The sequence below is a fragment of the Thunnus albacares genome, chromosome 12 (genome assembly GCF_914725855.1).
Source record: "Thunnus albacares chromosome 12, fThuAlb1.1, whole genome shotgun sequence".
NCBI lineage: Eukaryota > Metazoa > Chordata > Actinopteri > Scombriformes > Scombridae > Thunnus > Thunnus albacares.
Genome location: NC_058117.1, coordinates 9,875,952 through 9,892,781, shown reverse-complemented (window position 1 = coordinate 9,892,781; position 16,830 = coordinate 9,875,952). Strand labels below are relative to the sequence as shown.

Here is a 16,830-nt window from a genome sequence, read left to right as displayed (position 1 = left end):
CTGTATGTTTGGGGTTGTTGACATGCTGTGGAATACATTTGGGACTGATCAAAGGCCTCCCTGATGGTATTGCGTGACGGATACGAATCTAAACATCTAAAGTGCCTAAAATGTTTGCACAGTGAATCACTGTTTAGCACTGTTGCCTCACCCAATATAAACCTACAGTGTTATTTTTGTATGCTTTCCATGTTCTCTCTGTATGTGGTTTTCTTGTCACAGTCCAAAGACATGCAGGTAAGGTTGATTAAAAAACTCAACATAGGGTGTATCATTGGCCTCTCAGCTAGTGCATGCTACCACCTCCTCCTCCTCCAGTGACCCTGAACACAGGAACCAGGTGTAGAGAATGAATGGCTAGAAAATAATTGTGGAAAAATGCCAGAATACAAATATGTGACCTCTGATTCCAGGAAAAATGTAGAGCTATGATGAATGAATTTCCCTTTAAAGAAACCTGGTCATGATAATGTAAGAAATCCTATTTGAAGGAGTTTCCTCTCCCTCCCTCCTGTAAATTGCTTGTACCGACCAGTACTGGGGTGTCAAGGTTGTTCCACATCATTATTCAGCTGGGTAGCTGGTGCAAATCTCACTTACTTGCAGAAAAATGCATCTAACATTACAGCAAATGTCAGTGTGAGCAAAAAGTAATTGAGGAACTGTAAATATTGGTTGATAAAAGGGAAAAGGGATATCAACAGCACATTGATTAAACTCTGGCACCGCTTCCCTGTTTTCATTTTGTCCTTGTTACACCAGTCTTAGTGGGTGAGATTAGCTCTGCACTCAATTTTACACAAGCTATTTCACAAAAGACAAATAAATCCTAGGACTCAGGAGTTCTGCTGTGATTGCATTCTTCCTACGTCTATGATGCTCTTGCGCTGAAATGACTCATACACCTGCAAAGTCAAGTGGGAGAAAGTCCCCAGGAGAGCAGGAGAAAGTCACAGTTCACATATCTCATCTTCTTGTTTTCAGCCACACTAGCAGCTCTAGGGCTGTTGGTCCAACACTTGATAAAATATCTCAACAACTATAGGATGATTCCCATTAAACTTTGTACGTACATTCATTAACCAAATGACTTTGGTGACCCCCTGACTTTTTCTATATTTCCTATATATATAAAATGTCTTGATAACTGTGAAATGGATTACCATGAAATTGGTGCACACATTCATGTCCCCTTCAAGATAAATTAGAACTACTCTGGTGGTCCCAACTACCTGCAAAGCTAATGACATTCCCCTCAGTTGTACTTTGTTTTTAGAGCTAATTAGCTTATGGTAGCATGCAGAAATGCTCTGTGTAATTTTGTAAAATCCCTATGGTGATGTAGTTTTAATAATTCATTGGAAATAAAGCACAGGCCTGGCCAAAAAAAAAAAAAAACCCAAAGAAAAATTTTAACAGGTAAACATCAGCATATTAACATTCTCATTGTGAGCATTTAGCTAAAAGCACTCCTGTGCCTAAGTACAGCCTCACAGGGCTACTAGCATGACTCTTGACAGTCACCTAGCAACAGGACTACTGAAGAGATGTGAGCATTTAAAAAGTTCAAAGACAGAGTTTATAGTCAGTTTATATGTGAGAAGCAGCACAAGCACAAGAGATGTGATTGGTAGAATTACACAAATGATCTAATTTCAGATGTGTAATCTTCATTAATTCTAAAACCTTTTGTGAAGCCCTAAAAGACTCAGCTGCATATTTTCCTTCCAGAAACCAAAGATCTGCCACAATAATTATGGCAGTAACTTCAAACCTCAGTGAAAAAATACTATGACTGATCTTCACACAGGAAGTGACTTCCAGTAGTTTTCTGTCACTCAGCCATGAACTTTTTCATAAAGCAGAAGAGCCAGTGTAGTCCACCCACCAAAAATAACTTGAAGATTACCAGCATAATCCTTGATGTACCTATGTTTGTGAAATGTTCAGTGTTAAAGTCAAACATGGATATTCCAGTGGGTCTATTGTTTCAGCACTAGATAAAGAAGTCAGTACATAAAACATGGTGCATGTTTACAGTTGCACTACAGCATCTATATATGGACATCTTCGGCAGCTCATATATCCACACTGGTCACCATTTTAACAACAACTCTATTAATGGACTGGTTAGGGGAACACATCGAATAAGATTCATATATACCAAAAGTAGTGATAACTTGTTTTTACTGTACATTTTGCTTCTTGAGTTTAAGCGACAAAATCTAATTTCCTCTAGGAAGGTAATTAGTATGTGAAAACTCAGCCCTTAATACAACTCAATCTTTTCCTCTAATCGTTGTGTGATTTATGTCGTTCTGATCTCATGTTCATCTTCAACAGTATGTGGAGGTACATTGACCAGTATGAAACTCAGAACTAAGTCCTGAGGAGCTCGAAAGCAGTAAATTAAAGTATATCACACTGTAATATTCTTATTCCCTATAACCATACCAGAGACTAGTTTCAGCTAATTAGTACAAAAAAACAATCTTGGGAGACATGGATCTCTTTCTTCTGAAATGAACTAACATTACAAAAAGGCCCATAGCATAGAGAGAGATTCATATTGTAATTTGCGAAATGGTTTTAAGTGTGTTGTTTCCTGAAGGGATTGTTTTCATCTACTGTTGAGGGTGCAGTTAATTAGGTTGGGCGGAGGTGGTTTTTGTTTCGATGCATTATGTCAGTGTTCACTACAACCACATTTGCAATGGTGATGCAACTCAGTCTCTGCTAATGTGACCATATAATACTGCACATATTTGTCTTCTTTTTGTTTCCCTTTTTGGATTAGAGAATACGTACATGGAATAAAGAGTTTCTTAAATCCAAATTATTTTCTGTCATCCATTCTTGGTTTAAAAAAAGAAAAAAAAAATCATGAATATGTGTTTAAGAAACAATCGCATCACTGTGCTGAACTGATAACATTATTTTGAAACACACTGATCTATCACAGTAGCTTGTAGACAACAATACATAAAAGTGTGGCTATACTTAAATCTAAATTCAATTTAAAGATAATCGAGTCTTAATGATTGTGGGTGCATATAATCTTTTAAGTAAAGAACACTCACACACTTTTAATGTAACATATGATGTATTGCAGGTCTTACAGACAGATGATAATGAGAGAACTGCAAACAAATAAAAAAAAATTGTGACTTACAGAAAGTATACAGAAAAAGTCAAATCTCCTAAAAGAAAAGCATGTTTTGTTGAGCCACTATATCCATAAACAAGGCATAATGTGTAGAAAATTAAATATAAAAAGTAAAAAGCAGTACTAATAAAAAAGTAATAAAGTAAAAAGGCCTTTCTCATCCTCGCCAAGTAGGCACCACAGATAATCATCTAAATGATGAGCTCACTTTACAGTAAAATACCAGCTTACAGTCTTGATAAGCATAAACATGTCTGAATATTCAGTAAAAGCAACAGCCCATAAAAATTTATACTGAAAGTTTTTTGACAAGACAAACAGCGAAGAACAAAGAAAAAGAAGAACATCAGCAGCTAAAAGGCTGTAAAAATGCTCCCTGAGGTAAAAGGTGTAGGAGATGTAGGCTGTCAGGCATTTTACTCTTGTCCTTGAAAACATTTCATACTTCAAAGGTTTTTGGGACAGTACTTTCTCTCAAACCGAGCTACGTCAAACTTCCTGAGGCAGCCTTTGTAGTTCATGTATCGGATCTTTCCGAAAACGGGTCTCTCTGCCCAGCCCTGGTCATGGATGCCACAAATAGACCACATGCAACCTAAGAAGAAGGGTAAACACAGCGGAGAGGGCATGGATTAGAGAGACGAGGAATTCAGTAAACAAGTAGCCACCCTTACATGTATGAGGTCATCTGTGCCTTACCGACAAAGCCGTTGGGGTCCTGGCCATCCAACTCGTAGCGATCGTTGAGGTACAGGGCAATTGAGAGCGCCTCCTCTGGTGAAGAAGTCCACTCCAGAATCTTTTTGGCCCAGTACATCCTCAGGAAACCGTGCATCTTCCCCTCACTGACCATCTGATACTAATGAAGTGATGCAATAAACAGCGGTAAGAAAAAAATGTGTTTTAATCCCTCAGATAATTGAAACACTTTGAATAAAAAGGGCACTGTGAGATCTGTTGGCTGTGTTTTAGACTAAATGCTGCACCTGAGCTCCGTTCCACAGCTTGTCATGTGTCTTTGCTTTCTCCAGCTGTTCTCGTGTATAGAGATATGGCCTCTTGTCTTTGGCGTGATCTTTCAAGGTCTTCTGTGCCCACTCATAAGCACCTGAATACAACATAAAAAAAAAGAGTTGAGACATACTCTGAAACATATTGTGAGCAGATGATTCAACTGAACAATGTCACAAATGGGACACTCATCACAACGGAGTGAACCGTATGAAATTTCATGAGATCTGAACCGACCCTCCACGCTGTCGTATTTCTTGTTGTAGAAGCAGAAGTTGTCTGTCAGCTCCCTGCGAACCACCAGCTCTTCGATGAAGGAGGGGACAGACTGACCTGCGTTCTTCCCACTTCGCTGAACTTGCAGTGCCACACGCTGGGCTGACAGGTGTCCTGATGGGATGGAGGAGAGATGGATGAAAAGGATGAGAAAGGAGGCAGATGACAGAAGATGGACAGAATGAGGAGGCAAAGATAAAAGGGTCCACAATGACGAAGATGGAGGAAGTTTTACCTAATCAGGAACTCAAGATGTCTTTTACAAGAGAGACCTCAGAAGACAAGGTGTGTCCAAACTTTTGACTGGTACTTTATGTGGTGACTGGTACTGATCCAGATTACCTACAATCATAAACCTTCATTGCAATCCACTCCGAATAAGATGGCGTTAATCTATGCAAGGTCGGCGTGTGATAAAACTTTTGTTTCTCATGATGTGGATTTTTGGTTTATTACTGAGAACTGGATGAAATGTGGTGACAACATGGCCTTGACTGAACTGGGTCCCATAGACTTTGTCAGTGCGCCCAGGATGTCCGGTCGCGGAGGAGGCCTAGCTGCTGCTACATGGACATAGTAGAGTTCAACACTTTTGAAGTGTATATGCTCAGGATGGGACCAACTAATCCTTTTTACTGTGTGTTGATTTACTGCCCACCTGGCCCAAATGAAGGCTTTCTACTTGAATTTGCAGAGTTTTTATCTTCAGTGGTTATTAAATTTAAGCACCACTCAGTTGTTAAATTTAATGCGACATGTATCAGGGCCAAGCCACAATCATAGTCACACTCTTGATTTGGTTTTTACTTTAGGTCTGAATCTTAAGCTTCATTAATACTCCCGAGTGGACGCATACACGGACAGCTGCGGACACCACAGACAGATAGTTGTTCTGTTTATACTACTTTCTGGGGTCCGCTTGGAGGATGCGTTCCACACATGTGCAGCAGATTGGCATCTACAGGGAGATAGCAGAGTGACAGCACGGACGCAACAGATGTCCACATGGAGCCTATGCACACACCCTGTGATGACGAAATTTATGTCACACAGACCCTAGCGGACCCTCACAGATGCAGAAACTATGATTTCAGCTTATAGGGCTTTTTCGTATCTGACCACAAATGTATTATTTTTTGATACTTTCTTCAACGCTGACACTCAATCCATAAAAACGCATGACCCGTTCTCGCACTCTCAGCAGCCACTTTGCAGACAAATTTGCCTCTGTCTTTGCAGACCTTAATAAGGATATTGCTTTCCCTGCCCAGACTAATGACATAGTCTGCTCCTTTAATAACATCTGTTTGTCGACTCTAGATGTGTTGCTCCACTTAAAAACAAATCCATTCGTTGTCATTTTATTTACATGAAGGAACTACTTTTGTCTTTTAATAAGAAAATGAACGACAAAAAAAGAGGTTAGAACTGCTTTTTTTTCTTATTTGATTGATTGCCATAAAAAAAAAAAATCCCAGAGCTTTGATTAGCACTATTGATAGATTGGTTTACCCTGCCCCTTCCCCTGTATCGCTCTTTTCAAATAATGACTGTGAAATGTTTTTATCATTTTTTGTGGACAAGGTCACTGATATAAGGTCTAAAATATTGCCTTCTTGTTCCCCTGGAATAGACTGTCTGGCCCGTGTTTCTTTATTGAGCCAGTTTAGCCCAATATCATTGCAAGATCTCACAGCCATTGTCTCTCCACACCCCTCCTCTAGCTCTCTTGACATTGTTCCATCCTTTTTGTAAAAATGTTTTGAGTTCCTTAAGACCATATTTCCTCTCTATTGTAAATAGTTCCCTTAGCTTTGGCTGTGTGCCCGATTATTATGAGCATGCAATTATTCAGCCACTCTTAAAAAAGCCAAGCCTCAACCCGCTGCCTCTTGGTAACTACAGACCTATTTCAAAACTTCCTTTTATTTCCAAGGTCTTGGAAGTAGTTTGTTATTATTACTATTTATACATGTCCTGGACAGCAATGAAATCTTTGATAAGTACCAGTCTGGTTTTCGTGTGGGGCACAGTACTGAAACTGCTTAGGCTTTCAAACGATATTTTAACGCGTGCCAAGGTTGGCGAATGTTCAGTTCTGTTGCTGCTTGACCTAAGTGCAGCTTTCCAATCAGCGTTGCTGATTGATGTCACACTAGCAGAGACCAGAAAAAAAAACAATACGTCGCTTTACAGACAATCGTATTGAAGAGCAAGTCTGGTGCGTTGGCTCCACCTACCCTCTCTGGCAGATCAACGACTGGATGATGGAAAACACATCACAAAATGCGTCACTTGTGATTGGAATGCATGGCGGGAAAGTTGCCACTGACAACTGTTTAATAATAATCATAATACTGGGAATGCAAGAGCTTTCATCAGTGGGCCTTATGATTAATCACCATTGTGTTACCTCATCTGGCGAAAGATTGTGACTTAACAGACATTTATTTAAATGGAAATCTTTGGAGATATTCGAGATTGCCCCTTTAAAATCAATTATCCAACCAAATTCTGATGTATTGTAATGGAAATCAAATAGATACAGTGCAGAATCATGAGTATGATGGAGTAGGAACATCAAAACTGTTGTTAAATGCCTCAATATGGTCTTTTTAAAAATTTAAAACAGTATTTAAATTAATAAAGAAGGTTTGAAGGTCCTCAAAAGCAGACTGTAACCTGGACAAAGCCTGGTTTTTAGTAGACCTGATTGTAAATGGTATCATCAGCATAAAAATTAACATCACATCAGTTGGAGAAAAAAACAAAACAAAAAAGAGGTAAACAGCAGGGGGCCTAATACTGATCATTGTGGGACACCTTGAATCTAAACCAGCAGCAGTAACACTCTGAACTCAGTCTGAACAGAACCAATGGAAAGCAGCTTATTTAACAAAGCATGCTGCTTTTTATCAAGTCTGCCATCCTCAAGCTCAGTTGCAAGAGTATAGTTGATTAGATCACAAGTGCAGAAGAAAGTGGATGTTAATGTGAGAAAGAGGTAATGATAATATAAATAACACATTTATAAGTGCTAATACAGAGTTGCTGCAGATTTTTACAAAACCACATTTTTTCCCCAATGATATATGTGAAATTCACATGCACTATTTTTTTTTCATGGTAGTACTGACCAAAGCGGATCCAGGGGGAGAGCTGGCTGAGGGCGGCAGCGTTTGGGTCGTTGCGTTGGGTGCCGAACATTTTGAGCCGTACATCAATGAAGGACTCCAACATGGCAATCCCCGCCTTGGTGCCTGGCTTAGCCCACTCCGGCTCTCCTACTGTTCTGTCCACCTGCAGGGAGGCCAGGGTTTCTGCCCAGTCTACTGGCTGTAAGGTGAAGATGGGAGAGAAGAGAAAAACTCAGCAGGGGTCACAGCTGACAGTAATGAGCTCAAATATACATTCTGGTGTTAAAAAAGAAATGCGAGATTCAAAATTTGTGAAAAAAGTCTAAAGCCTTTCACATAGCTCACATAATCTGGAGGCTAAAACCATTGAACGGCATATCAAGTGCAAATCTGCAGTGAGAGCACACACCCTGCAGCTTTAATATCTGGTGCTGGGAAAGAAATGTAAACAGTGGACAGTCACAAAAAACCTACTGTTTATATTCAGTTGTCAACAAGTATGGGATGATGTGAAAATTTCATGTCATGATTATTCAGATCATGCTTAAAACTCTTAACATGGCACTAAAACATACTGGAATCACTTAACCTTACATTCTGTTAAGATACAAATATTTTTATTGCATCTTAGGACACGTCTTGTTTTTCTGAACATCCTTTTTAGTGAAACACAAGCAATGCCAGATTCAGACTCTCCTCAACACCCACAAGGTAATCACAATGAGAGAGAGAAAAAAATCCATCAATAAAAAGAATCTACTATCAACCTGATATTCAAGCTTTCACATTCTGAGCCTTCAGCCATGGTGATAAATGACAGGAAAGATGTGAGCTCCCCCTTGTGGCAAATGGCAATTCAAACTAACTCAGGAAATCAATAGTACTGTATGTTAGAGAGCTAGACAACTTTTTCAAGTCACTCATGTGATATTCATGATTATCCTGATAATGGACCACGATTAAATTCTTGTGTTTTTATCCCAGTATAAGACCAAATCTTAAATCCTCCCATCCCTCATCATCAATAAATAATGTGAGAGGAGAGAAAGCGCCTGAAGGTTGAAAGGAAGTGCTTTATTGAAGCAGTCTGACTTCCAAATCCTCCCCCATCAATGAGCCCACTGACAGCTTACTTTTCCATGTATTGATCTTAGAAAACATTTCCAAAGCAGTGAATGTTTCCAGGAAAAAATATTGAAAGACACGTCATGAATGTGCTGTCTTGGCTGATTTTTTTTCTTACAAAAGCATATTTATAATCACAGCAGTCTGAATGTGACCTTCACCGTTGCTGCAGCACTTACTTTGGCGGTTCTTGTAGCTGTGTAGGGGTGTTTCCCTACCAGGGGAAAATCGGTGAGGAACTCTGGCAAGAGATTGGTAATTTTTCCCCGGATCGTTCTGGCGGAGTACTCAAGTTTAGGAGATGCTACCCAGCAGGGAACAATATTGTGGGCATCAACCTATGAATGGAAAAGAGGTGTTCAACTCATATGACAGATAATAAAACAGTAGTGAGCGCACATATGGACACACATGAAAGCAACAGGCATTAAATGAGAATTGAATCCTTTTTCATAATCAGTTCTTTGTGAAAATGATGAGGACAACAAATGATCAGGGAAAGGCAGGAGGACAATCAAACAAAAATATCCGACAGAAAGTTCAGAGTTTTTTTTACCTGTATGAGGGGAATGTCCTTTGGAAGCTTCTTTTTCAAATCCTCCAACCACTGCAGTGGCTCCCTGAGAGGGGAGAAGTCTGTCACCACCGCCCCCAGGCCACGGTCAGACACAAAGCCAGGCAGTACTTCCCCCCCTGAACCGTGCAGCAGATGGAACTGGATGCCTAAGTGTTTACATTTCTGTTTGGCAGGGGCAGAATGACAGCACTAAGTCTCAAAGACTTCAATGTGGGTTCAACTATATGCATCACAAACCACTGAGGAAAGTGTTGAGGACATTGGATGGCATGTATGCAGTGTGTTTGACTTGTGTGCCATCTAAATGGCCCAATCCACACACCTACACTTATACTCAGTAAGGAAAGACGTGATGACTTCCTTATTCTGACTGTTCTAATGATTGTTTTTTCTCATCTTATTACTTGTTTAACTAGTGCTGGAATTACTTTTATTATCCATTGATTGGTTGAATTTTTTTTAATTAATCAATTTATTGTTTAGACTATAAAACCTAAGAAATTCGTGAAAAAAAGCCTGTCCCAATTTTCCAGAGACCAAGGTAACATCTTCAAATTGCTTGCTTTGACTGACAATTTGTCTAAAACCCTAGGATATTTCATTTTCAATTATTAAATACAAAGAAAAAACAACAAATCCTGTCATTTGAAAAGCTGGAACTAGAGAGTTTTTAGCATTTTTGCTTGATAATAGACTTTAATGATTAGTAGACAGAACAAATCTTACCAGAGTAACATGAAATTCATCGTATAATAATGATTAAGTCTGGAAAATGTTCATTTTATGATTAAAGTCCCTTTTGTTGATCCCTCGAGTGTCTGGTGTTACTATTTGCTTAGTTAACATATTACAATATAATTGGAAATATATTACAATGATGGCAATAAAATTAACATGGATTAATTAAATCTTTTCTGCACTACTTGAATCTATAGCTGGAGTCAGTGCTTCAAATAATCATGAAGTTTGTACCTTTTCAACTTCTTCCAGACCTTTCAGCATAAAGCTGTAATGTCTGAGGGTGGACAGCTCTGATTTTGGGACAACCAGGCAGACACAGACATGCAGAGGAAGGTCCTCTTTTAAAGCAAGCCGCTGAGCGTAGATCATTGCCCAGTTATCTGTAACAGAAAGTTAAAACACACAACAAAACATATCAAACATGGAGGAAATGGTTAAATGGTTAAAATGGTTTCTTCTTACAGGATTGATAGTTGTTATAGGTATTTACCTTGTACTCTGTGGTCTCTTGACATCCAGTACAAAACACCCTCTGAGCCTTGTTTTATCTTCTGGGTGTCAGATAGAAAACGCAGACGCTTCTTGTTGAATTTCATCTCCTTCTTCTCTGTCCTCTGCTGTCTCACAAGCTCTTGCAGCCAACCAGCAGCTCTCTGCGTCTTCTCCTCCTTCATGGGAGCCAACTTCTGCTGCTTGGCACTGGGCTCTTTAGCCACAGCAGATGTTGCCTTGCGTTTTTTGTCTGCCATGGTGTTTTCACTGGTGAATGAGTTGGTAAGGCAGGAGAAAACTGAGCCGGGCCTCTGTCTATTGTGGATAACAAGCCTCAGGTACAGCCTCGGTGAAGACGAAAAAGGTGAGCTGCAGGTAAACCACAGTGAGAGTTGTGAAAAGCTCGATAAAACTCGGCGGCCGTTTGCAAAACAGAAAAAAAAACTACAAATGTAAGACAAAATTGTGAAGAAATAAATATACATCAAGAAACACAGGCAGTTTTCATGTTAAGGTAAACTGGCTAACAACACGACAACACTGGAATCCCTTCATTCATATAAACGGTGTTTCACTTACCTCCTACAAAAGCAATGCAACATACAGGGTGCAAAAACTAAAAGTACCAAGTTATGTAAAGTTAAACTGCCAAAACTCTAATGTGAGATAGATTTGAAGCCAAGGAAGTAGCAGCCCAGCCACAGAAACACTGTCGTCTTTCCCCTTTACACAACCAGTTACATGAGCACGCTGATGTTCAGGTTTTGTAACACTGTGTTTTTGTTGGGTTGAACTACATTTCCCACAATGCAGCTGTACTGTCTTTACAGAGCATGCGCAGCGCAGTTTACGTTAGGAGGAGGTTTGTTCGGACTGCCGTAGCTTTAGAGGGGACGAGCAGTTAGCCAGGGTACCAACTGCTGTTGTGCTTCTTGTTGCCCCCGGTGTCGTCTGTCGGTTTTTTTTAAGTATGAACAGGGGTGATTTTACAGCAGGTCGGGGGAGAAAACCAGCGGTTCCCGATAAAGTCGACATGTCACTAGGTAAGGTCCTCGACATAAAACGTTACAGAAATAAAGTAGCTACTAACGTTAGCTATCGTTAATGTTAGCTAACTTAACAGTTACTCAGCTAGATCATTTGAGGATTCAGACGTTTATCATTGCTCGTGTGATAACTTTTAACAGATGACATCATTCGGTTGAACAAAAAAGAGCAACAGTTAAAAAGAAGACAGGCCACCATGAACCGCCGACCAGTGAAGAAGAAAGGCCTGTTAACCCAGGGGAAGGGAGTTTCGTCGAGGACTGGTGGACCAGTCCAAAGAGGTTTGTACCAACCCTGTTGTTTATTTTTTTTTCCTGGCGATTCATCTCTGTGCATGTGTAATGTAGCTAATATTATCTTTAACAGGAGGTGGCGTGTCCCGAGGAGGAGCATCCAAATTAAGAAACAGAAGGGTCCCTCCCCTCCCGGGTCGACGGCGGGGTCAGGGGGTTATCACTGGGCTGGCAGCCAGGAGGCCAGCTGCCCTGCTCAAACGAGTCGGCACACTCAACAGAGCAGCAATCAACCAGGTACTACAGGACATACTGCAGTGCACAGCAAGCCACGCACTGATATTATCCTCTGACATTTGCCTGAAACTTCATTGTAGACCACTAGCAGCACCGGCCCTTCTGCACAGATCTTGATTGCTCAGAATATAGGATTCATCACTATATACCCATCCTCCAGACTGTGTCCAGGGCTGGTCCTGACTATGTTGGTGCCCTAGGTGAGATTTTAGATTGAGACACTTGTTTTCTAACATAGTGTTAACGTTTTATAATCAATTTGCACAGGCACATAGACACAGGATGCATGCTCACACGCACTGAATGCGCTGCCATATATAGTAAATAACACTATTGTAAAGTTAGCAATTGGTGAGCACTTAGTTTTTACAACTTAGCTCTGTCCCTCAGCAGAAAATCTACACAGGGAAGGCGTTTTCCAGTCCATCTGTGCTTTGTTCTGACAAATCTGTTCAAAACACATTGGTTCTTGTGCAGCTATGATTTTGGTTTTGGTAGCAAAAATGCCATGTGGGTGGCGTTGCCTTATATTTAAAAAAAAAAAAAAAAAAAAAAAAAAGTAAAACATCCCAGTTGTTTGGCGCCCTAGGTGACCACCTATGTGTCCTATGCCACAGGCCGCCCCTGACTGTGTCTCTGTGATGGTGTAAGATGTAAGTACAGCAAGCAGGCAAAATATATTGAGAAATCTGACATGGAGCATACTTTAAACGGTTAAGGTATCTCTTGTGTCTGACTGACAAATGCAAACACTGATACAGCGTTACATACATCTTTCTAAAGCAATGTTCAAGTACCTTGTGCAGCCCTAAAATAGTATGTCAACTCCAAACTAGTGGAGCAAATCCTTTTCTCCTGGTGAAATGACAAATGTATAAAACTCACCTGTTTCTTTAAAAAAAGAAACATTAAACAACCAAAGTACAGAGAAAGTAAAATGAAAAAAGGGAAGAAACCGTACCAAAGATTAAACATTGAATATTGAGTCTACAATGAAACTTTGTCTATGCAGTGCTGGCATTGTACTGAAGCTTGATCCACTTCTGCAAGACCTTATTCCTACACTAGATGACAAAGAAAGACTCAAAAAGCACAGAGCTGAAATACTTAACAAAAACATCTGTATCATTATTTGTTACACTGGTAACAAAAGCTAGTCTTTCTTGTCTTGTCTACAATCAAGCACACTGTACTCCTCCTGCTTTGATGACCTGGATCTGCCTGACCTCTGTCACACCCAGAGGCAGAATTTTCTCCACATACTGTTGCCTGGCAACAGACATCAGCAGCCGCCTTTTGATATCCTCTCCTCCTGTTGTCTTGTCCAAACTGCTCTAGAAAGTTGTCCATTTTGCTGCCCATCATCGCAGAATGATCAGCTGTTGCTGAATCCACAACATCCTTAGTCTTTTTGTTTCTGTTTTTCCATCTTGAATGTGAGCACATGATTGTTAGCTGATTTACCTACTAAATATTCAGTTATGGTATTTACTTTCTTTTAGTTGTTATCAAAGTTAAACTGAAGTTTAAAAAAAGTGGATTTCTATTTTTAACCAAACAACTTAAAATTACCTTTTTGTTTTGATCCTTTATCTCACTCAGCAGGATGTAGTAGCATTTGGTTTTTCAAGCATTTCCCCTTTGCCTATATCTATATTAAAGATCATCCACTGCACCTCCCTTTTCAGAAAATGAGACAGAGAACAAGGCCGTTCATTCAACGCACTGAAACCCAGTACAGGAAGCCAGAGGTCCAGAGGCGGCCGTACAGGCAGCCCGATTTACAGAGAACCCAGAACGCACCAGCAGTCAGGAGACCATTTCAGCTGCGACGGCGGTGAGTACACCTCACAACAACTTGTATACAGTCCCACGGTGCACTGTGACAATGTGTTTTTTCTCTGTGAAAGAATGGAGAACAGTGTTGTTGGGATATGTTGCATTTATTTACATTTAGTTTGAAGTTGCAAGTATTCTGAAGAAGTTTGTTTGCACACTGGTAGAGAGGAGTGAAGACATAACCACATAAAGTGATACGTTTGGGTTTAACTGCACTGCGCATACACTATTACACACAATGAACTGTGATAGACCTACATTGATTACACAGCTGTTTTTCAATGCAGTCTTTTGTGTTCCGCTCATGCAGACCGCTGCCGCCTGTCCAGCAGACTCAGAGGGAAGCGCGCCAGGCCACATTTCTTTTCCGCAGAGGACTCAAAGTACGAGATGTTCACGCATTGACCTTGAGAGTTGATACATTTATCTGCAGATTAAAACTGAAAGTGTTGAGGATTTCCTGTGTGCGCTGTCAACGCCTCACTGTGTTAATTCTTGTGTCTTGTCCTTTGCTCCACATCTCAGGTACAAGCCCAGGTGCAAAAACCAATTCCTCGTGCTCCTCCAGTCAGAACTCGCCAGTGAGTTTTCTTACACCTCACAGTCTGTATTGGCTTTAGTTGTCAAAGTGTCTTGACTCCTTGTGTCACTCACTGTTGTACGTGCTCGTGTGAGGGAGAGGAAACTGCACTGCGGATATGAATCATTTGGAGGGGCAAGAAGACCATTGTTTGCCATTTCAGGGTCAGTGTCTGTGGTGTCTGTGAGATACCTTACACCTTTTCTGTTTATCCACTAGGTGGCGTACATCAACAACCAACAATGGAATCTTGACTGTTTCAATTGACAACCCCACAGCCAGGACCCAGCCGGAGTACGTATCAGTCAACACAAACCCTGCAGAATCCTTACACACTGGTTGAAGACATCATTTAGGAAATCACTGTTTTTATTCATATTGTTATTAATAAAGTGCTGTATCATGGTGATATGATGTTGATTATGACATTAAAACACCACCTTTAAGAAACTTGTAGATAAAACAATGACTGTTTGTGTGACTTCTCCGTAGGCCTCCCACCGCTTGGACCCTGCATCCCCCGACTGCCAGCTCTGCTTCTGTCAAGGTGGAAACTGTGGAGAAGAAAATACCAAAAGGAGTGCCTCTCCAATTTGACATCAACAGTGTTGGGAAACCGGTGAGAGCAGAGAGAGATTTCTGTATGGCTGAATGCTCACAGATCATTGGACATGTGTTCATAAACGAGGTTCACCAGCAATTACAGAACTCAAAATTTAGATCGATTGAGCATCATATGCTAACACGTCTCCCCTGCATTTTTTATTTTTATTTCTATCCACAGCAGACATCGATGACCTTGAATGAGCGATTCCGTATCCTAAAAGATCAGCGCACCGCCACAGCACAGAGTGGCAAAGGCAGCCGATTCGTTACCGTGGGTTAGACGGCAAGAAGAGGGTGACTAATAATACTCTGAAGCCCTTTTTTTGTCCTGCCCAGACCTGCGCAGTGAACCCCACCCTTCTATGGATGGATGGTACGTGCTGACCCACTAATTGACTTTACTAACAGGAGGGAGAGCAACTGTGGGACAAATGAGTACAGAGTGCACAATTGCTCTACTGTGAGAACTCAAGTGTGCAAGTGTCACTGGAAGAGTTTGTTTTAAATCAGTTCCCATTCTCTGTTCATATCATTGTACTCAGCTGTGTGTGTTGTGGATGTCCAATACCGGGATAGAGTCATTTTATCCCCTTTGGACATGGAACTGTTGACACTATTTTGAAGACTGCTTGAAAGTATTTCTTTTCAGAGAAGATTGCTATGTATTTGCTATGGAGGCATGTATGTCCTGAGTACCTTTTTTGACATTTTTGAGAATTGTTTTGTAATGTTTATTCAAATAAATGAGTTTCTCTTGTAAAAAAAAAAAAAAAAAAGTGTATATTTACTGTAGCTTGAGATTAGTTTGTTTCAAACTGCTGTCTTCTCTTGTCATCAAACAGTACCATCAAGCTGTGAAACATATTCTTTGAATCTGTAAATTGCATCCCGGTGTAGCTGTCGGGTTTATGAACAGGAGAAAGAGGAAACGTGATGCTTTATCAAGAACACTCTGAGCTTCCACAAGTTCATCTTTTTCAGGTGGTTTCCCAGTGAACAGTAAAAGGTTTCAAATGTCCGTACAACTATTAGATTTGACAAAAAACAGACACACTTTGGAATCTGAATATTGCTTTTATTTAAATACATTAAAATTTGCAATGTAACAAAACTATTGGCATATGAAATTCAAACACCATTTAAATGAACAAAACATGGCTCACTTCATTTTCTGTGACTAGTGTCAGTAACACTAGGTTATTTTTCTCTCTGCCGCCGCCAACACTCTGCTCGACATCGTTTCCCCCCCCCCCCCCTCACCCCCATTTACACTGTTCACAGACTATCTTACAATAAGAGTGCTGAATAAAAATGAGGTAAGAAAGTGGTTTGAAGATTACAGATCATGCAGAACATGCTGAACAGCAACAAAATATTTTGTGATGGAGGAAGTAACAAAAAAAAAAAAAAAACATGAGTGTGCATTTAAAAGTAATCAATTTACACAGCTTTGCATCTTTGGTTACAAAGTAGGTTGAATGATTTCACAGCTTTTCCCCCCCTGGCCCCCTCAGGAAAAACATTGGAGAAAAAAAAACATGAAGTAAGGAAGGGGGGTATGGCAATACTAAATTCACTCTTAGATTAACTAGCAACAGAATTCAATCTTCATCAAATGCCTTCTGTTGACTCACGTTAAGATTTGATATCAACAGGTGAAGAGTCACCCATCAAGGCTCTTAATACTTTATACTATACAAAAA

At 40.3% G+C, this 16,830-nt stretch overlaps 2 protein-coding genes across 3 annotated transcripts; one reads left to right on the top strand and one right to left on the bottom strand.

Annotated features, from left to right (window-relative positions):
- Positions 1-3,084: 3,084 nt before the first annotated feature.
- LOC122994591 (CPD photolyase) lies at positions 3,085-11,288 on the bottom strand. The gene is made up of 10 exons (XM_044369344.1): positions 11,105-11,288; positions 10,524-10,894; positions 10,265-10,413; positions 9,272-9,454; positions 8,895-9,053; positions 7,591-7,789; positions 4,415-4,567; positions 4,153-4,274; positions 3,866-4,025; positions 3,085-3,761 (listed from the first exon to the last, which is right to left on the bottom strand). Exons 1-10 carry the CDS (start codon positions 11,125-11,127, stop codon positions 3,613-3,615), a joined length of 1,668 nt encoding a protein of 555 aa, XP_044225279.1. The 5' UTR covers positions 11,128-11,288; the 3' UTR covers positions 3,085-3,612.
- Positions 11,289-11,396: 108 nt separating this feature from the next.
- On the top strand, positions 11,397-16,647 carry LOC122994592 (UAP56-interacting factor-like). 2 transcript variants are annotated; one of them, XM_044369346.1, is made up of 9 exons: positions 11,397-11,568; positions 11,713-11,853; positions 11,939-12,102; positions 13,791-13,939; positions 14,252-14,324; positions 14,467-14,522; positions 14,741-14,815; positions 15,014-15,140; positions 15,309-16,647. In XM_044369346.1, exons 1-9 carry the CDS (start codon positions 11,496-11,498, stop codon positions 15,405-15,407), a joined length of 957 nt encoding a protein of 318 aa, XP_044225281.1. In that variant the 5' UTR covers positions 11,397-11,495; the 3' UTR covers positions 15,408-16,647. The 2 variants fall into 2 exon arrangements, with proteins under 2 accessions (XP_044225281.1, XP_044225280.1); XM_044369345.1 differs by having other exon boundaries at positions 15,306-16,647.
- Positions 16,648-16,830: the final 183 nt, after the last annotated feature.